The 22,014-nt window shown below is 38.3% G+C and overlaps 2 protein-coding genes across 2 annotated transcripts in view; both read left to right on the plus strand.

Annotated features, from left to right (window-relative positions):
• Window positions 1-22,014, plus strand: part of CA5B (carbonic anhydrase 5B) — a 276,577-nt gene that overhangs the window by 92,779 nt on the left and 161,784 nt on the right. The window lies entirely within an intron of this gene.
• Window positions 1,340-22,014, plus strand: part of LOC130681886 (transcription initiation factor TFIID subunit 1-like) — a 98,571-nt gene continuing 77,896 nt past the window's right edge. The window contains 18 exon segments of the mRNA XM_057495601.1: window positions 1,340-1,348; window positions 1,631-1,661; window positions 9,914-10,093; window positions 11,201-11,442; window positions 11,852-12,070; window positions 12,459-12,677; window positions 13,016-13,223; window positions 14,422-14,598; window positions 14,945-15,072; window positions 15,168-15,275; window positions 15,362-15,568; window positions 16,043-16,216; window positions 16,444-16,545; window positions 18,084-18,282; window positions 18,448-18,512; window positions 18,515-18,590; window positions 18,978-19,108; window positions 20,161-20,241. Of these exon segments, the coding sequence (XP_057351584.1) occupies window positions 1,340-1,348; window positions 1,631-1,661; window positions 9,914-10,093; window positions 11,201-11,442; window positions 11,852-12,070; window positions 12,459-12,677; window positions 13,016-13,223; window positions 14,422-14,598; window positions 14,945-15,072; window positions 15,168-15,275; window positions 15,362-15,568; window positions 16,043-16,216; window positions 16,444-16,545; window positions 18,084-18,282; window positions 18,448-18,512; window positions 18,515-18,590; window positions 18,978-19,108; window positions 20,161-20,241 (2,556 nt within the window).

Below are 22,014 nucleotides of genomic sequence, written 5' to 3' on the forward strand. Positions count from 1 at the left end.
AAACAAATAATCCCTCAAGTCACTATGCTATTATAATTGTGATAAGTGTAGTGAAGGGAATACACAGGGTGATTTGAGTGTATAAACCTGGAGATAATACTCAATGGGCCTCTCACGCTGCTGCACATCTCAGAAGCAGACGATTATTCTGGACTATCGTTTTAAAAGAAACTTGCATAGCCATCAACCTTGAAGATACTGACTACCTCTAGAGCAAAACAGAAGCATGCTTACTTCCCATTGGAAAAAGACTCAGGTTCTCTAAGCTCAGGGTTCCTCTTCTGCAATGTACCCCATGACACATGCGGCCTTCCATCTGAATTTGTATGTGCTGCCAAATGAGACTTAGGGACAAGAGAAATTAATGCAAATAATGATGATGCATTTGTGACTTGATGTGCCATGAGCGATAAAGCCCTTTGTCTTCTGCAAGGGGTCTCATGTTTTCTGCCATCATCCATATATCTGTAGTAGGCTAAATTGTTTGCTTGGAAGCAGGGCAGAATCACAGACCCATTTAAAAAGGGATCGATTGTAGACAGTCATATAAGCCTCTAAATCTAACCTCTCTCTAACTCATTTTTAAAATACATTCTATTTCACAATGCAGTGTTTCAAATATGCAGGCAAGAATAGAGATTAATATCATAAACATCTGCATGTTCACAGTCCAGCTTTATCAGATGTTAACTAACTAGCCTCATGTCATATGTCTTTTACTAGATGTTTATGAATAAAGCATTGTTCACAAAGTTGAGGTCCCCGGATCTTCCTCTCTCATCTCATTCTCCTGTCTATCCCTACCTCACTGAGGTAAACACTATCTGGATTCAATGTGTATCACTCTGTGCTGCTTATTTTCTCCACATAATATTTTATTATTTTATCGACAACAGTTTACGTGTAAATGGAAAGACAAGGTGATTAAGAACCTCACTGCTCAAGCACATATTTCATTGTGTAAGGACAGGACAATATTGCTAAGCATAAATGAAGGCTTCTGGGAGAAGATCAACAAAATGGTCTTTGTGCTATACAACCTGGCTTCAGCACTTCTGTGAATTTACAAATGCTTTGCAGAAAAAAAATCAGGGGGCACGGCTGTGAGTTCCAGGCAGCACTGTAGCACCAGTCGGTAGTAGAACGTGGTTTGAGACATCTGCCAGGAATGAGGGTGGCGTGGGGGTCTCTATCCTGATCCCAGGCTCGCCAGGGCCATCCTCCCACTCTCAGGTTTAGGTTGGAGCAGTGTACTTCTGGGGTGAGACCAAGGTCCGAAGATGGTCTAAGCAGGTGATTCTTGCCCTGGGCGTGGAGGAGGGAGCAGGCACTTCAGCACATGGTCAAAGTAAGCCCACTACAGACACAGACCTGAGCCAGGCTCACCTCAGCCCTCGGCCTTCAGATCACAGCAGGCATTGTTGTCCTGACGGCCCATGAGAAGTCCTTATTCCTGAGGCACACTGTGCTCCAAGCTGGAACATGTCCCCTGCAGTGTCTCCCTGTCTCGTTCTCTTGGAGATTCCTTTAGTCCTCTGCGTCGAGTCTATCTGGGATCCCCTATTGTCATGTCAGATCTCCTCTTCTCTGTTTCTAATGACTTTCTCTTTATTTACTCTTGTATTTGCAGGACATATTGGCCAGAAGCTTCCTGACAGAAGGTAAGTAAGGAGTAGATTTTTGCAATAGTACATATCTGAAAACATCATGCCGTTGTAGTTGACTGATAGTTTGGATGTATATGGAATTCTACAGTGGAATCATTTCATTCAGAATTGCGATGGCACTGTTCCATTACTCCAGAATTTTTTTTTTAATCAGTGTCATTTGACCTAAGGGTTCAGAAATGTCACAATGGAATGACTTTTCATCCATTTTAGTGGGTCCTTTGGATCTTTCCAACCCAGAAAAGCACATCCTTCAGTTCTGAGAAACTTTTAAAATTACTTCATTGATGATTTCCATTCTTCTACTATCTAAATCTTTCTGCATTTCTAGTTATTGATATATTCTGTCTCGTGGGTTAGTGCTTGAGTTTATTTTAAATCTATTCGTTCCTATATTTGCACGCCTTTTCTTTATGTTCAACATTTTTTTGGTATCGTTAATCTACAATTACGTGCAGAACATTAAGTTTACTAGGCTCCCCACTCCAAGTCCACCCCACATACCCCTACAAAGTCACTGTCCATCAGCGTAGTAAGATGCTGTAAAATCACTACTTATCTTCTTTGTGTTGTAGAGCACACCCCATACCCCGCACCACATTATACATGCTAATTGTAATGCCCCCTTTCTTTTTCCCACCCTTATCCCTCCCTTCCCACCCATCCTCCCCAGTCCCTTTCCCTTTGGTAACTGTTAGTCCATTCTTGGGTTCTGTGATTCTGCTGCTGCTTTGTTACTTCAGTTTTTCCTTGCTCTTATACTCCACATATGAGTGAAATCATTTGGCACTTGTCTTTCTCTACCTGGCTTATTTCACTGAGCATAAAACCCTCTAGCTCCATCCATGTTGTTGCAAATGGTAGGGTTTGTTTTCTTCAAATGGCTGAATATATTCCATTCTGTATGTATACCACATCTTCTTTATCCATTCATCTACTGATGGATATTTAGGTTGCTTCCATTTCTTGGCTATTGTAAATAGTGCTGCAATAAACATAGGGGTGCATCTGTCTTTTTCAAACTGGGCTGCTGCATTCTTAGGGTAAATTCCTAGAAGTGGAATTCCTGGGTCAAACGGAATTTCTATTTTAAGCAATTTGAGGAACCTCCATACTGCTTTCCACAGTGGTTTAACTCATTAACATTCCCAACAACAGTGTAGGATGATTCCCCTTTCTCCACAACCTCACCAACATTTGTGGTTGTTTGTCTTTTGGATGGTGGCAATCCTTACTGGTGTGAGGTGATATCTCATTGTGGTTTTAATTTGCATTTCTCTGATGACAAGCAATGTGGAATAAATTTTCATGTGTCTGTTGGCCATCTAGGTTTCTTCTTTAGAGAACTGTGTATTCAGCTCCTCTGCCCATTTTTTATTGGATTATTTGCTTTCTGTTTGTTGAGGTGTGTGAGCTCTTTATATATTTGGATGTCAACCCTCTATCGGATCTGTCATTTATAAATATATTCTCCCATACAGTAGGATAACTTTTTGTTCTATTGATGGTGTTCTTTGCTGTACAGAAGCTTTTTAGCGTGATATAGTCCCTTCTGTTCATTTTTGCTTTTGTTTCCCTTCCCCAGGGAGGTATGTTCATGCAGAAGTCATTCATGTTTATGTCTAAGAGATTTTTACCTATGTTTTTTTCTAAGAGTTTTATGGTTTCATGACTTACATTCAGGTCTTTGATCCATTTCGAATATACTTTTGTGTACAGGGTTAGACAGTAATCCAGTTTCATTCTCCTACATGTAGCTGTCCGGTTTTGCCAGAACCATCTGTTGAAGAGACTGTCATTTCCCCATTGTATGTCCATGCCTCCTTTATCATATATTAATTGACCATATATGTTTGGGTTAATGTTTGGAGTCTCTGTTCTGTTCCACTGGTCTGTGGCTCTGTTCTTGTGCCAGTACCAAATTGTCTTGATTACTGTGGCTTTGTAGTAGAGCTTGAAGTTGGGGAGTGAGAACCCCCCCACTTTATTCTTCCTTCTCAGGATTGCTTAGGCTATTCGGGGTCTCTGGTGGTTCCATATGAATTTTTGAACTATGTGTTCCAGTTCGTTGAAGAATGCTATTGGTAATTTGACAGGGATTGCATTGAATCTGTATGTTGTTTTGAGCAGGATGACATTTTGACGATACTAATTCTTTCTAGCCACGAGCATGGGATGAGTATCCATTTGTTAGTGTCCCCTTTAATTTCTCTTAAGAGTGTCCTGTAGTTTTCAGGGTATAGGTCTTTCACTTCCTTGGTTAGGTTTATTCCTAGGTGTTTTATTCTTTTTGATGCTATTGTGAATGGAATTGTTTTCCTGATTTCTCTTTCTATTTGTTCATTGTTGGTGTATAGGAAAGCCACAAATTTCTGTGTGTGAATTTTGTATCCTGCAACTTTGCTGAATTCTGATATTAGTTCTAGTAGTTTTGGAGTGGAATCTTTAGGGTTTTTATGTACAATATCATGTCATCTGCAAATAGTGACAGTTTGACTTCTTCTTTACCAATTTGGATTCCATGTATTTCTTTGTTTTATCTAATTGCTGTGGGTAGGACCTCCAGTACTATGTTGAATAACAGTGGGGAGAGTGGGCATCCCTGTCTTGTTCCCGAACTCAGAGGAAAAGTTTTCAGCTTCTAGCTATTCAGTATGATGTTAGCCGTGTGTTTATCATATATGGCCTTTATTATGTTGAGGTACTTGCCCTCTATGCACGTTTTGTTGAGAGTTTTTATCATGAATGGATGTTCAATTTTGTCGAATGCTTTTTCAGCATCTATGGAGATGATCATGTGGTTTTTGTCCTTCTTTTTGTTGATGTGGTGGATGATGTTGATGGATTTTTGAATGTTGTACCATTGTTCCATCCCTGAGATGAATCCCACTTGGTCATGCTGTATGATCCTTTTGATGTCTTTTTAAATTCGGTTTGCTAATATTTTGTTGAGTATTTTTGCATCTATGTTCATCAGGAGTATTTTTTTGTAATTTTCTTTTTTGGTGGGGTCTTTGCCTGGTTTTGGTATTAGGGTGATGTTGGCTTCATAGAATGAGTTGAGGAGTATTCCACCCTCTTCTATTTTTTGGAAAACTTTAAGGAGAATGGGTATTATGTCTTCTCTGTATGTCTGATAAAATTCCGAGGTAAATCCATCTGACCTGGGGGTTTTGTTCTTGGGTAGTTTTTTGATTACCACTTCAATTTTGTTGCTGGTAATTGGTCTGTTTACATTTTCTGTCTTCTTACTGGGTCAATCTTGGAAGGCTGTATTTTTCTAATAAGTTGTCCATTTCTCCTAGGTTTCCCAGCTTGTTAGCATATAGGTTTTCATAGTATTCTCTAATAAATCTTTGTATTTCTGTGGGGTCCATCATGATTTTTCCTTTCTTGTTTCTGATTCTGTTGATGGGTGTTGATTCTCTTTTTCTCTTAATAAGTCTGGCTAGAGGCTTATCTATTTTATTTATTTTCTTGAAGTACCATGTCTTGATTTCTTTGATTTTTTCTATTGTTTTATTCTTCTCTATTTTATTAATTTCTTCTCTGATCTTTATTATGTCCCTCCTTCTGCTGACCTTTAGCCTCATTTGTTCTTCTTTTTCCAATTTTGATAATTGTGACATTAGACTATTCATTTGGGATTGTTCTTCCTTCTTTAAATATGCCTGGATTTCTATATACTTTCCTCTTAAGACTGCTTTCACTGCGTCCCACAGTAGTTGGGGCTTTGTGTTGTTGTTGTCATTTGTTTCCATATATTGCTGGATGTCCATTTTAATTTGGTCTTTGATCCATTGATTATTTAGGAGCATGTTGTTAAACCTCCATGTGTTTGTGGGCCGTTTTGCTTTCTTTGTACAATTCAGTTCTACTTTTATTCCTTTGTGGTCTAAAAAGTTGATTGGTAGGATTTCAATCTTTTTGAATTTACTGAGGCTCTTTTTGTGGTCTAGTATGTGGTTTATTCTGGAGAATGTTCCATGTGCACTTGAGAAGAATGTGTGTACTGTTGCTTTTGAATGTAGAGTTCTATAGATGTCTATTAGGTCCATCTGTTTCTAGTGTGTTGTTCAGTGCCTCCATGTCCTTACTTATTTTCTGTCTGCTGGATCTGTCCTTTGGAGTGAATGGTGTGTTGAAGTCTCCCGAAATGAATGCACTGCATTCTATTTCCTCCTTTAATTCTGTTAGTATTTGTTTCACATATGTTGGTGCTCCTGTATTGGTTGCATATATGTTTATAATGGTTATATCCCCTTGTTGGACTGAGCCCTTTATCATTATGTAATGTCCTTCTTTATCTCTTGTTACTTTCTTTGTTTTGAGTTCTATTTTGTCTGATACTAGTACTGCAACTCCTGCTTTTTTCTCCCAGCTGTTTGCATGAAATATCTTTTTCCATCCCTTGACTTTTAATCTATGCATGTCTTTGAGTTTGAGGTGAGTCTCTTGTAAGCAGCATATAGATGGGTCTTGCTTTATTATCCATTCTATTACTCTGTGTCTTTTGATTGGTGCATTCAGTCCACTTACATTTAGGGTGATTATTGATATATATGTACTTACTGCAATTGCAGGCTTTAGATTTGTGGTTACCAAAGGTTCAAGGTTAGCTTCTTTAGTATCTTACTGTCTAACTTAACTCGCTTATTGAGCTGTTATAAACACTGTCTGTTGATTCTTTATTTCTCTCCCTTCTTATTCGTCCTCCTCCATTCTTTATATGTTGGTTGTTTTATTCTGTACTCTTTTGTGTTTCCTCTAACTGCTTTTGTGAGTAGTTGGTTTTATTTTTTGCCTTTAGTTAGTATTTGGTTGGTCTGCTTTCTTTGCTGGAATTTTACTTTCTTTGGTGTCATCTGTTTAGTCTTAGGAGTGCTCCCATCTAAAATACCCGGTAGAGGTGGTTTGTGGGAGGCAAATTCCCTCAACTTTTGCTTGTCTGGAAATTGTTTAATCCCTCCATCATATTTAAATGATAATTATGCTGGATACAGTATTCTTGGTTCAAGGTCCTTCTGTTTCATTGCAGTAAATATATCATGCCATTCTCTTCTGGCCTGTAAGGTTTCTGTCGAGAAGTCTGATGATAGCCTGATGGGTTTTCCTTTGTAGGTGACCTTTTTCCTCTCTCTAGCTGCCTTTAAAACTCTGTCTTTGTCCTGTGAACCCTTGCCAGTATTTATTATTGTCTTATGGATGTTGGCCATCCTAACTGGTGTGAGGTGATATCTCATTGTGGTTTTAATTTGCATTTCCCTGATGATTAGCCATCTGGAGTTTCTTTTCAAGTACCTGTTAGCCATTTGAATTTTTCTTTGGAGATGTGTCTGTTCAGATCCTTTGCCCATATTTTAATCAGGTTATTTGTTTTTTGGGGGGTTGAGGCATGTGAGTTCTTTATATATTTTTTATGTTAACCCCTTGTTGGATAAGTCGTTTATGAATATATTCTCCCGTATTGTAGGATGTCTTGTTGTTCTGCTGCTGGTGTCCTTTGCTGTACTGAAGCTTTTGTTTTGATGAACTTCCACTTTTTCACTTTTGCTTTTGTTTCCCTTGCCCAAGGAGATGTGTTCAGGAAAAAGTTGCTCATGTTTATGTTCAAGAGATTTTTGTCTATGTTTACTACTGAGTTTTATGGTTTCATGACTTACATTCAGGTCTTTGATCCATTTTGAGTTATCTCTGTGTATGGAGTTAGACAGTAATCCAGTTTCATTCTCTTAAATGTAGCTGTCTAGTTTTGCCAACACCAGTTGTTGAAGAGGCTGTCATTTCCCTATTGTATATAGGCGGCTCCTTTATTGTATATTAATTAGCAATATATGTGTGGCTTTATATGTGGGCTCTCTGTTTTGTTCTGTTAATCTATGGGTTTGTTCTTGTGCGAGTAACAAATTGTCCTGATTATTGTGGCTCTGTAGTAGAGCTTGGAGTTAGGGAGCATAATCCCCCCTACTTTGGTCTTCCTTCTCAGTATTGCTTTGTCTTTTCGGGGTCTTTTGTGCTTCCATATGAATTTTAGAACTATTTGTTCTTCTTCTTTGAAGAATACTATTGGTATTTTGGTAGGGATTGAGTTGAATCTGTAGATTCCTTTAGGTAGGATGGCCATTTTGACAACATTAATTCTTCCTATCCATGCAAATGGGATATATTTCCATTTATTGGTGTCTTTAATTTCTCTCAATGAGTGTCTTGTAGTTTTCAGGATATAGGTCTTTGATCTCCTTGGTTAGGTTTATTCCTAGGTATTTTATTCCTTTTGATACAATTGTAAGTAGAGTTGTTTTCTTGATTTCTCTTTCTGCTAGTTCATCATTAGTAGATAGGAATGCCACAGATTTCTGTGTATTAATTTTGTTTCCTGCAACTTTGCTGCATTCAGTTATTGGTCATAGTAGTTTTTTGGTGGAGTCTTTAGGATTTTATGTGCAGTATCATATCATCTACATACAGTGACAGTTTAACTTCCTCTTTACCAATCTGGATGCCTTTTATTTCTTTGTTGTCTGATTGCTGTGGCTAGGACTTCCAGTGCTATGTTGAATAAAAGTGGGAAGAGTGGGCATCCTTGTCTTGTTCTCGATCTTAGAGGAGAGGCTTTCAGCTCTTCACTGTTAAGTATGATGTTGGCTGTGGACATGTCATATATGGACTTCATTATGTTGAGGTACTTGCTTTCTATTCCCTTTTTCTGAGAGTTTTTATCATGAATGGATGTTGAATTTTGTTGAATGCTTTTTTAGCATCTATTGAAATGATCATGTGAATTTTGCCCTTCTTTTGTTGGTGTGTATGATGTTAATGAATTTTTGAATATCGTGCCATCTGTGCATCCCTGGAAGAAATCCCACTTGCTCATGATGGACGAAGTTTTTGATGTATTTTTGAATTTGGTTTGCTAATATTTTGTGGAGTATTTTTGCATTTATGTTCATCAGGGATATTGGTCTATAACTTTCTTTTTTTGTGGTGTCTTTGTCTGTTATTGGTATTAGAGTGATGCTGGCCTTACAGAATGAGTTTGGAAGTATTCCCTCCTCTTCTACTTTTTGGAGAAACTTAAGGAGGATGGATATTAAGTCTTCTCTAAACATTTGATAAAATTCAGTGGTGTAGGGGTTTTGTTCTTAGGTAGGTTTTTGATTACCAGTTTAATTTTGTTGCTGGTAATTGGTCTGTTCAGATTTTCTGTTTCTTTCTGGGTCAGCTTTGGAAGGTTGTATTTTTCTAGAAAGTTGTCCATTTCTTTTAGGTTACCCAGTTTGTTAGCATATAATTTTTCATAGTATTCTCTAATAATTCATTGTATTTCTGAGGTGTCCATAGTGAATTTTCATATCTCATTTCTGATTTGCTTTATGTCTGTTTAGACTCTCTTTTTTTCTTGATAAGTGTGGCTAAGGTTTTATCTGTTTGGTAATATTCTCGAAGAACCAGTTCCTGGTTTCATTGATTCTTTCTATTGTTTTATTCTTCTCAATTCTATTTATTTCTGCTTTGATTATTATTATGTCCCACCGTCTACTGACTTTGGGCCTCATTTGTTCTTTTTCTAGTTTCATTAATTGTGAGTTTAGACTATTCATTTGGGATTGCCTTGTTTCTTGCAGTAAGCCTGTATTGCTATGTACTTTCCTCTTAGAACTGTCTTTGCTGCATCCCACAGGTTTTGAGCTGTTGAGTTGTTGTTTTCATTTGTCTTCATGTAGAGTGAAAAGGTCTTTTGGTAGAACATGGTACAATTGTAGAGGGGATAAGTCAGGGCAAGGCATATAGATTTGGGTTTAATCTCGAAAAAAGGTGATTTTTGAGAAAGGAAATGGAGAGTATAGAGGAATAAAAGAGTGTTCAAGACCAAGTTTTGAGTGATGCCTGTGGCTAAAGGACAGTGAAAAGCACAACCAACTGGAGAAGGTGGACAAGAAATGTGTCAGACTTGGGAGGTGAGAAGAGAGAAAGTCCAGTCTCAAGGAAAGTGACAGAAGAATGTTAAATTCAATTATGAGATTAAGCAGGGCAAAATAACAAATAAAGCAAGATTTGATCAGGACAAGGATCAAAGGTTTTTAAACAGTTCTTGGGAACTCCCTAAGTTCCTGTATGATGTATACATAACGGAACAGCATTTGTCGATGTCATTTCCTTCTGAAGGCAGAAGGTGCATCTTCCCTGTGTGTTCTTAGGAATCTGCATAGAGCTTCATTTGGTGCTTTAAATTCTTGAGTGAGGAGGGAGCACAAGACTGTTGTGTGACATTCTGAATACTGTGCTTACCTTCTTGGTATTATTAGATTATGATGAAGATGACTATGATGCTGATTGTGAAGACATAGATTGCAAGTTGATGCCTCCTCCACCTCCACCCGCAGGACCTATGAAGAAGGATAAAGACCAAGATGCTATTACCTGTGGTAGGTAGTTTGTTTTTATTGACGGAGCAAGTTCAATTCAAAAGTCCAGACTTTTGGTGTGCACATAGGGGGCTATTAAGCGGCTAGGACAGGATACAACTTCCCAAAGTGATTCATACAAATTTCTGTATTAAAGGGAAGCTTTACTTTTAAAACATGTGGCAGCAGTATCTTAACATGCACTCAAGAAGAGGTAGTTTAAACTGGTCAGTGGTACTCAAATCTGGCTGCCCATCAGAATCACTCTAGGTCTTTAAAAAACTATGGATTTCTGACTCTTCATCCCTGGAGGGTCTTAATTCAGAAGATGTGGGATAGAGCTCAGGAATTTCCAAAACTACAGTATCCCAAAGTAATTTCTGATGCAACTCATTTGTGTACTGGTATTTGGAAACTACCCGTTTAGATGATTCTCTTTAAAATAAATTAAATGGGGAAGGCACTCTAGAATGTGTATAAATCATATAGAGCCAATAGCCAGATTCAGAGATTACAAAGGCAGAGTCCTCATTGATCATCTCAGCTCTTCCTCAGTCTGCAATAGTAGTAACCCTGTCCTATGCTAGAATTTGGGGAAGAGCAGTGTCTTTGATCTCCTGTATTTTGATGCTTATGTTAACCTAAGCTACTTCTATTAGAATTTTAAGCCATTTCCTTTTTAGTCTGTGGGCTAAACAGCAGCTATAATTTTATGTCATAGATCTTATTTTATGCTAAATAACTTCATTGTTATCCTATGGCCTTAAAAAAATTCTTCACCTTATGGGTCTCTGAACCAGACATGATAAGGGCTGACTGATGTAAAAATGTATAATTTTGGGCACATTCATTTAACCTAATATATTTACAGGAAGTAGTAAATGTAGTAATAGTGTTTGTTCTCTTTCATCACAACCCTAGGGTACCAGGTACCAGGTGAGTTGGGGATAGTGGGAGATAATGAATTGGAATGAGTGTTTTGGGTTGCATTCTAGTAATCTGGGTTCTTGGAACTATATCCCCTGCCACTGAGCCATGCCTATAAGCCTAGATTGGGGGTTGTTGGCTGAATTTGAGGAAATAATGCTCACACCTACATGCCAAAGGGGTTTCTCTTCCTTGTTGCAGTGTCTGAGGATGGAGAAGGCATCATCTTGCCCTCCATCATTGCCCCTTCCTCTTTGGCCTCAGAGAAAGTGGACCTCAGTAGTTCCTCTGACTCAGAATTTGAGATGGGACCTCATGAAGTAACACAGACAGAATCTGAGAACAGAAAACTGACCCTATCATTGGCTGGGTTTATGCAGTATGATGCCACCAAGCTGTTGCCAAGTGTCACAGAAATTTTCCCAGAATTTCGACCTGGAAAGGTACTTTCTGTGGAGAATGCCCACATTGCAAACCACTGACTTCTTCTAAATACTGAGATCTGTTGTTAAGGTACTGAATATAGAATGGCTTCCTTATTCTTAAAATCTAAAGGTGTCCTTATCCAAGGACATTATAGTAAGTGTTTTTTTTAAGTTGCATGCATTGATAGCACATGTGATTTATATAGTTCTCATTAGAAATCGTTCTTGTTGTCTTAGAAGAATTAGTCAAATTACTAAGGAATACTTCTTTCTTTGCTTTTTTGGAAGAGGTTTTAAATCTGAGTTTAGCGCTCCTTGATCTCTTCTCCACAGTTGAGTAGACCCCTCAAAGTTTCCAGCCCCAGATGTTGCTGTTTTTTTATCTGGCATTTGAGTTTCTGATACGGTAATGTGTTCTGTGTACCAGGAGTTACGCTTCCTACGTCTTTTTGGGCCAGGGAAGATTGTCCCATCTGTTTGGTGGAGTGCTCAGAGAAAGAGGAAAAAGAAGCACCATGATCTGATACAAGAAGAGCAGATCCAGGAGGTGGAGTGCTCAGTAGAATCAGAAACCAACCAGAAGTCTTTGTGGAACTATGACCATGCTCCACCACCACCTCCAAAGCAGTGTCTCTCTGATGATGAAGTAGACAAAATAGGGACCTGCGATTAAGACCTAGGAGGGGAACAAATGAGTTCCCCCTAGCATATGTTTAAATTGGAAATAACACCTTAGTAGGCAGAGTCCTGTGGTGATTACAAGTAATCATGTGTTCAGTCCCAGTGGCTATCCCTTCCTTTTTGTAATAAAAAAGTACTGGGGGCTGGAGGATGGTGATATGTAAACTGGGGAATAGGAGAGTTTGAATGATAAGCACAGTGTGCCATGATATACCTCTGTTGTTTATATTCTAACTCCAGTTCTATTCAAGAATCATCCTTATGGCTCTTTTAACTTGCTCTCCTGCCTATATTCTTAGGACATCTGGGATCAGGAAATCCTCTTCCCCTTCCACTACTTTGTTTTGTTACAGATCACGATGATGGCTCCTGTGGAGTCCGAATTTTCCCAGTCAACTGGAGATATAGATAAAGTGACAGATATCAAACCAAGAGTGCCTGAGTGGCGTTACAGGCCTGCCCGACTGTGGCATGATATGCTGGGTGTCCCTCAAGATGGCAGTGGGTTTGACTATGGCATCAAACTGAGAAAAATGGAACATGAACCTGTGATAAAAAATAGAATGATGGAGGTAAGCAACACTAGTATGTAAGAACAGAATCAGTGTGCCCAGGGCCCTATCAGTTTTATTTTACTTTCCAACTAGGAAGATACTGGGCAGTGTTTCTTTGGTGAAAGATGTGGGTGTCTAAGCCTTTTGTCTCGTAAGGTGTATCACCCTGGCATTTGGTCCCATTGTAAGGATTTTAATTGTGAAATGAGTGCTGTGCCAGACTAGAAGTGGTCCTCCATTATTGGGTGGTTCTCTCAAGTCAAGAACCACATGTGATATATGTAATATGGGATTTGGTGTGAAAACTTTGACCAGTGACCATTCAGGGATTTGTTGTTCCTTCTGTACCTATGCAGGACTTCAGGAAGCTTGAGGAAAGCAATGGCACTGATCTTCTGGCTGATGAAAACTTCCTGATGGTGACACAGCTGCATTGGGAGGAGGATATCATCTGGGATGGAGAGGATGTCAAACCCAAAGGGACAAAACCTCAGCGTGCAAGCCTGAAAGGCTGGCTTCCTTCCAGCATGACGCCGAATGCCATGGCTTATAACGGTCAGCAAGGTTTGTTTCTATGCTGGCTGTGTCCAGCACACTGCCCTTCATCTCAGTCATCCTAATTGGGCTTAGCTGTAATCTTTGCTGCTGCTGAGTCAGGGCAGTGAAATGATTTGGATCTGAGCACTGATTCTAGTCTGTAATAAATTTTTTTTGCACTGTTATTAATGAGCTGGGATTCTCATTAGAAGAATGTGAAAACCATTTTGAAATTAAAGATCTTTCTGAGCTATAATAATTCTTTATATGGTTCACTTTGTTTCCAAAACTCCTTTATCTTTATCATTCAGAATTTGCCTTCTTTCTCTTTAAACATGCCAAAAAAGGTATATTAATACTTAGTGTAGAAACCTTGGAAAATATGTTGTCAAAAGTCCCTGGTAATCCTACCATCCAAAGAGTATTGACTATTAACTTTTTTATATACTTTGTTTTCAGTTTTCTGTCTTGTGTGTGTGTATGTAGTAGCTGGGCTCATCTCTATAGATACAGTTTTTAACTAAGTATTCTATGTTCTAAGTTCTTCATAAATGTTTAATGATATGGGAAACTCATTTTAAACAAAAAACATATGAAGTGGCATACTTGATACCCTGCTTGTGTAAGTAGGGAAGAAAAGCACTGTATATAAACACAGAAAGCTGACTAAAAGCAAATACGGTATGGTTGTCAAAGTGGTTATTCTGGTTTATAAGATCACAGATAGCTGCAGTTTTCTTTATACCTTTCTGTATTTACCAGATTTTCAGTTAACATGGATTACATATATAATTTGGAAGAAAAACAAAAATGTCTTAATTTTTAAATCTAAGAAATTATTTTTTTCCTTCCTCACACACTTTATTGGTTGCACAGTATTCTTACATGGGTGATTTTATAAACTACAAGAATAATTGTATTTTTAATATATTTTACTACCATTTATTGTTACCATATTTTGCCATATCATTTATTACCAAAATTTAACTGATTCCTTATTAAACATATGGCTGTTTAAATTTTGACTCATTAAAGTTATTGCAAGGAGCATTTTTTTCTGCAACATTTTTTAAAGTGAGAAATACACTGTGTCCCGTAGGTTTCTTTTCAGTAGCCACATAAGTAATTCTTCTAACATTTGTTCCTTTTCCCTCTGCTAGAATCATGATTGAAAGGGGCATAAGTGTTTTGTCTATTGCTGAGTTTTTCTTCCTGTTTTGACTAGGTTTTACAGCCACCCTGGATGATGACAAGCCTTGGTATTCCATTTTCCCCATTGACAATGAGGAGCTGGTATATGGACGCTGGGAGGACAATATCATTTGGTCTGCCCAGGCCATGCCCCGACTGTTGGAGCCTCCTGTTTTGACACTTGATCCCAATGATGAGAATCTCATTTTGGGTATGGTACTGTAAGGCCAGTTTTATAATTGACAGCTTGCTGTTAATGTCAAGAGGCAGGAGGAAATGGGTAGGTCATGACTAGAATCTTCTCTGTAGCGGTTTGAGAGAGCAAATGGTGGCTGCTAATTTCTAATATTTGTGTATCATTTAGGGAAAACTTGTAATGTAGGAAAGTTGGAAAGTAGTACCTTTGAGATGTCCTGAGTGTGTTTGGTGAGAGTGAATCATGGACTAGAAGTGGTTTGGAGTGGGATGAGAGATCTGGTTAGGAAGTACAGAGGTACTGGGAGGAAAGGTGAATCTTAGGGATAGCACCTCCAGAGTGATTTTTATTTCATCCTTAGAAATTCCTGATGAGAAGGAAGAAGCCACCTCTAACTCCTCCTGTAAGGAGAGTAAGAAGGAATCATCTCTGAAGAAGAGTCGAATTCTCTTAGGGAAAACAGGTGTCATCAAGGAGGAACCACAGCAGGTCTGTGAAGAGAAAAGGGTCTTAGTGTTTAGAACAAAGAAAGGTAATGGAGAAGGGTAGTCTGACTAAGGCTTGTTTGACGACCTGTCATTTAGAACATGTGTCGTCCAGAAGTGAAAGATCCATGGAATCTCTCCAATGATGAGTATTACTACCCCAAGCAACAGGGTCTAAGAGGCACTTTTGGAGGAAATATTATCCAGGTAAAAGCATTTTTTCTGTGGTGGATGGGAATCACTGCTTTGTTCTGCTGGAGAATAGGGGTTAATCTTGCCTAAGCTAGAGTTAGTATTTAATTAGAACTTTTGTATCTCTTACCTTAGCACTCAATCCTGCTGTGGAGTTATAGCAGCCCTTCTTTCCCACCCACATGGGGCCCATCAAACTCCGGCTGTTCCATCGCCCACCTCTGAAGAAGTATTCCTTTGGGGCACTATCTGAGCCAGCTCCTCATTCAGTCCAGCCCTTGCTAAAGCACATCAAAAAGAAGGCTAAGGTATGATTGAATCCTGGTTAGAAAGAAACAGCCATAAATAACATTGGAGTACAAATTGGGGAAATGCACTGGATATTAGGTGATATTAGGGAATTATTTACTTTCTTAGATGTCATAGAATGTTACTGTGGTTATTTAGGAGACTGTCCTTATTTTTAGGAGATGCGAGCAAGAATACTTCATGGCTGAAGTGCTCTGATGACTGCAATTTTCAGAAATGGTTCTGCAGAATCCATAGGAGATTGTTATAGATAAAACAAATACAGCAAAATATAAACAGTTACATCTAGGTGGTGAGATGATAAGTGTTCATAGTTTTAGCTTTATTATAATGTTTCAAAATTTTTGTGATGAAATGAAAGAAAAGGCAAGTTGAGGTAGTGTTTGGTGTCAGTGTCTCAGAATGAACAGCATCAGTCTGTAGTTTCAGTTACCCTATCAGGAGCTGGACTATATTCTCCTTGTTCTGGGCAGATGAGAGAACAGGAGAGGCAAGCTTCAGGTGGTGGAGAGATGTTTTTTATGCGCACACCTCAGGACTCCACAGGCAAAGATGGAGATCTTATTCTTGCAGAATACAGTGAGGAAAATGGACCAATAATGATGCAGGTTGGAATGGCAACCAAGATAAAAAATTACTATAAGTGGGTGAGTCTACTCAGAAGATCTTTGTTGTTAATATAGCCAGTCAGATGTCCAGTGATAATCTGTAAATGTGTATTTGTCTTTGTTATACTAAAGATTTCTTGGAAGAAAGGAATGGTATCTTAGAGGTAGTAATACTAGTAAAGTGTCAGTCATGCTCATGGAATATTTTGTGTAGGTTTATTGATTATATTCCATGATAATAAGTGAGTCTGCTGTGTTCCTTATAGAAACCTGAAGACCCTGGAGCCCCTGATTGTAAATATGGAGAAACTGTTTACTGCCATACATCTCCTTTTCTGGGATCTCTCCATCCTGGCCAATTACTGCAGGTGAGGAATTCTTTCCTGTTGTAACGTTTTGCTAAAGAAATTGACAGATGAGCTAGTCAGCCCAGAGAGAACCAGCTTTAGTTCATTGAGGTACTACTCTTACATCAAATGTGGGGAAGATCAGTATAATCCAAGAGTGGTTGTAATCCAAAATTTTTTGATCTTTTTATTAAAATTGGCTTCTAATTATGTTATTCATAAGCAAAATTTAAAGTAGTTTTTTGAAAATGCACACTGGTAAATCCAGAAACATCTGGGTGGCAAAGGGAAGTCAACCTGGGATTAATAATTATAGTTAATTTATAAATGTTTAATTTGGATGTGTCCAAGTGGTATGTTTTGACTATATTAGTCGTGGTCATTTTGAGTATTGAACCACACCATAAACTGTGCTATTTAAAGTCCACAACCATAGTAAAATGTTTTATCTTCCTTCTTTGATGGCCGAAGAAAGGCCCTCTGGTAACCTAGCTTTCACACATTTTGTTACAGGGAAATAGAGAGGTCCACAAATGATGTGAGGAAATCTCTAGCACTTGCCTGCCTTGTTTTTCCTCCGCTTAATTTCTCTTGGCAATCTTAACCATTTTCCCTGCTCTTGTACCCTGTGAGTTCCATTATTACTGTTGCTTATTCTCTTAAAGCATCTGAAAAGCCTATTTTTCTTTATCCTTTACATCTATAGTCCATTTTCCAACAGATTTTGAGTATTATCTTCATTCTATTACTGGCATTTTTCTTCCTGTAACTTTCTGTTGAGATGTTCTATCAATCCATCCCCTTCTTTTGTGGCTACCTTTGTAGTTTCTGAAAAATCCTGTTTTATCTTCTCCTGTAATTCTTTTTCTTTCTGTATTTCACAATTAGAATTTTGTTTGCACAGTCGTATATTGAAAATCCTCTTTCTTCTTGTCCACAACTCTGATTTTCTCAGAAGTCTTTCCTTAGATGCACAGGTTTCTTGTGACAGTTGATTCCCATGTGGCTGCTACTTGGGTACAAAATGTTTCTCTCTTCCATGTTTAATATGTCTTCTCTAGCACATATTCTACCTCATTAGCTTTTGTTGTTTTATTTTTAAATTTCTTTAACAAATGTTCTGATCTCATCTGTATTATGTCAGGGGCTAGGGTAGTAGTATAGTACTTGTTTATCAGATGACTTCCATATATAATCTTTATGGCAATCCTGTGAGGTATAAGCATTTTAAGTATCTGTTTTAAAGATGGCGGAAAGTTAAAACTCAGGGACATTAAGTAACTTACCTGACATCATAATAGTGAGTAGCAAAGCCAGTTTCATGACTCCAAATCCTGTAGTTTTCCCTCTGCTGACTCTTAAAGATTGCCAGTGGATAAAAACTTAACCTGTCCAATCCCACTTGATATTCCATATTACAATTTGTTTGTATTACTGGATGGATTTTAGGTGGCATAATGGGGACAAGAGCAGACATGCTTGATTATCCTTTCTCATTAGCTGACCAAATTTCTTAGGGCTTCTCTGTATATAATTTGGTGTTTTTCCTTCTGTTTTAGGCATTTGAGAATAACCTTTTTCGTGCCCCTATTTACCTTCATAAGATGCCAGAAACTGACTTTCTTATCATTTGGACAAGACAAGGTTACTATATTCGGGAATTAGCGGATATTTTTGTGGTTGGCCAGCAGTGCCCCTTGTTTGAAGTTCCTGGGCCTAACTCCAAAAGGACGAATACACATTCGAGACTTTCTGCAGGTAAGAATGAGAGGATAAGGAGGAGGTCAGGATGCACATAAAAGGGTATATGAATGTGGGGGCACATCAAGAAGGATCAAAACACACAGGGGCTTAGCAGGGGAAGGGGCCCTGGTGAGGGCTTTTATTATTTGTTAGATAAAAAACATTTGGCTTATTGGGCAGGTTTTTATTTACGCCTCTTCTGGAAGAGTAAAGATCGGCCACAGCGGATCCGAATGGAAGATATAAAAAAAAAGCCTATTCTTCCCATTCAGAAAGCAGCATCCGGAAGAGGCTAAAGCTCTGCGCTGACTTCAAACGCACAGGTCATCAGTTGTGACTGATTATTTGTCCTCTCTGCCTCTTTCCAAGAAAGGAATTAGGGATTTCCGTTAAAGGATAAGTGTACAGCTAACAAAATGGAAAAAGAAACTGTTAGTCATCTAAAGGAGAAGATAGAAAATCTTTGAATTGTGGAGGCTCTGATTACTTTTTGATTTTGCCTGCCAGGAAATTCAGTGTGATTGTTGGATGTCTTATTTGAGATGTAGGAAAACCTAGCAGGGGTTTTCTTGACCAGTCAGGCTATCTTTGGCTAGGCCACATACCTTTTAGGACATTGCCTGGTTCGGTCTTCGTTTGCTATCCCTGTTGCTGTCAATGAAAGGGCCTTGGGAATTCAGAATGTTCTCATTCTCTCTTATCTTTTTTAGGGATGGACTCAAACTGGTGGTTGCTGAAATCTGATTTTCGTTTACCAACTGAAGAGGAGATCAGAGCTATGGTGTCTCCAGAGCAGTGCTGTGCTTATTATAGCATGATAGCTGCTGAGCAGCGACTAAAGGTGGACACCTTCCTCTTAGGCACTGCTTATGCCTATGGGTTTTTTCAGAGAGACAAAGATGAAGACCATTTTCACTGGCTTAGAAATGATGGTGATTTAGATTATTGCCAGTGATTTAAAAATTCATGTTTTATGAGGTACTCTGCGTGTAGCAGTTCTGGGGAAAACTACAGTTTAGCTGCATATCAGTGGGAAGGGTTGGTGAGGGACCTAGGGCATATTCTTTGCTGTGCAAATCCATTTGGGTGGTGACTTTAATCTTGTTCTTTACAAGATAAGCATGTAAGCAGGGAAGTATTTCTCAGTTGTTTTCCACAGCCTTACGGGTGGGCAGAGATGATGATGTTGGTGCTGGACATGTACTTGAGAGAAGCACAGAAGTATTCTTTTTTTTTTAATTTTGGTATCATTAATCTACAGTTACATGAAGGACATCATGTTTACTAGGCTCCCCCCTTCACCAAGTCCCCCCCACACCCCCGTTCAGTCACTGTCCATCAACATAGTAAGATGATGTAAAATCACTACTTGTCACCAAGTTCACAGTCACTGTCCTTCAACATAGTAAGATGCTGTAGAATCACTACTTGCCTTCTCTGTGTTGCACAGCCCTCCCCGTGCCCCCCCCAACACCATACATGCTAATCGCAACGCCCCCCTTCCTTTCTTCCCGCCCTTATCCCTCCCCTCCCACCCGTCCTCCCCAGTCTCTTTCCCTTTGGTAACTATTAGTCAGCACAGAAGTATTCTTATCAGGCCAAAGTAGAAAAGATCTAGCTGATGTGTGATGGCACAACTCTGTCCCACTGAATTAATGAGTCTGAGTTAATGAGCATCTGTATTTAGCTCCCTCGTGGGCCTTAACTATCCATATATCAGCTGATAAGTTCCTTGAAATGTAATATATCCTCTGATAGCCGATGGTGATAGTTAACAGAATCCATTTTCTGTGCAAAATGTGCTTTGATATTCTGTACTTGGTGTTCAGTGAAATTGTGCTTTGTGCTTTCCAGTTGATTGATAATTGATTGCATGAATTGGTCCTCTTCCAGGATGCTGGCTATGGTGGGAAGTCCTTTATTGCTTCAGAAGAAGAAGATGAGGAAGATTTTCAGATGAAGATTGATGATGAGGCAAGGAAGTACACTAATTTTTATTAGTACATACCATTTATCCTTTTTTTTAAAAAAACAGCTTTATTGTTTATTGAGGATTTTTAGAAAACCCATTTAAAGTGTACAATTTTTATATGTATATATGTTGTATATGTTTTGATGTATGTTGATACCTGTGAAATCATCACGACGAGTGTTTCTGTCACCCCCAAAAGTTTCTTCGTGCCTCTTTGAAGTCCTGTTATCATGCCTCTTCCCTTCTCTCCACCCTCCATGTCCCCTGACAACCACTGATCTGCTTTCTGTAACTATAGATTAGTTTACATTTTCTGGAATTTTAGATAATGGATTCATATAGTATGTATTCTTCTTTAAAATTGTGGTAAAATATACATAATATAAAACATACCATTTTAACCTTTAAGTGCACAGTTCAGTAGTCTTAAGTATATTCACATTGTTGTACAACCAATCTCCAGAACTCTCTTCATCATGTGAAACTGAAACTGTTACCCATTAAACAGTAACTCTCCACTCCTTCCTCCCCCAGCCTCTGACAACCGCCATTCTACTTTGTCTTTCTTTTACTACTTTTAAGTACTTCACCCAAGTGGAATCTTTAAGTATTTGTTGTTAGGTTACTGATTAATTTAATCTAGTGTAATATTCTCAAGGTTCAGCCATGTTGTAGCATGTGCCAGGATTTCCCTTTTTAAGGGTAAAAAGAATTCTGTTGTATGTGTATACCACATTTTGTTTACTCAGCCATTGATGGACATTTGTGTTGCTTTCACCTCTTGACTATTGGGAATACTGCTGCTAGGAACACAGGTGTGAAAACAACTACCCAAACCTTCCATTCTTTTGCATATATACCTAGAAATGGGATAACTCGATCATACTGTAGTTCTATTTTTAGGGTTTTTTTTTTTGAGGAACCTCCATACTGTTTTCCAAAGAAGCCGCACCATTTTATATTGCTCTCAATTGTGTAAGAGTTCCAGTTTATCCACATTTCTCAACACTTGTTATTATTGTTTCTTTGATAGTAGCCAGCCATCCTAATGGGTGTGAGGTAGTACCTCATTGTCGTTTTAATTTGCATTTCCTTAATGGTCAGTGATGTTCAGCATCTTTTCATGTGCTCGTGGGCCATCTGTATGTCATCTTTTGAGAAACAGCTATTCAAGTCCTTTGCTGATTTTTGACTCAGATTCTTTATTTTTTGTTGAGTTGTAGGAGTTCTTTATATATTCTGGATATTAACCTTTCATCAGATAAATGATATGCAAATATTTTCTCCCATTCCACAGGTTGCCTTTTCACATTGTTTTGTGTCCTTTGATACAGAGAAGTTCTAAATTTTGATGAATTCCAATGATCTAATTTTACTTTTGTAAATTGTGCTTTTATCCAAGAAATCATTGCCAAATTAAATGTCATAAAGCTTTTCCCCTATGTTTTCTTCTAAGAGTTTTATGCTTTTAGGTCTTAGATGTAGGTCTTTAATCCATTCTGAGTTAATTTTTATGTGGTGTATGGTGAAGGTCCAACTTCATTAATTTGCATGTGGATATTCTTTTTTTCCAGCACCACTGGTTGACAGTATGTATTCTTTCTTAGGTCTGTCTTTCACTCTGTACTTATGTTGAGATTAATTCAGGTTATTGTGTATATTCAAAGTTTGTTTCATTTTTATTGCTGAACAGTATTCCATAGTATGGATGTACCAGAGTTAGTTTAACTAATCACCTATCTTTAAGGATATTTTGTTGTGCCTAGTTTTTGGCT

This window comes from Manis pentadactyla, chromosome X (genome assembly GCF_030020395.1).
Source record: "Manis pentadactyla isolate mManPen7 chromosome X, mManPen7.hap1, whole genome shotgun sequence".
In the NCBI taxonomy this organism is placed as follows: domain Eukaryota; kingdom Metazoa; phylum Chordata; class Mammalia; order Pholidota; family Manidae; genus Manis; species Manis pentadactyla.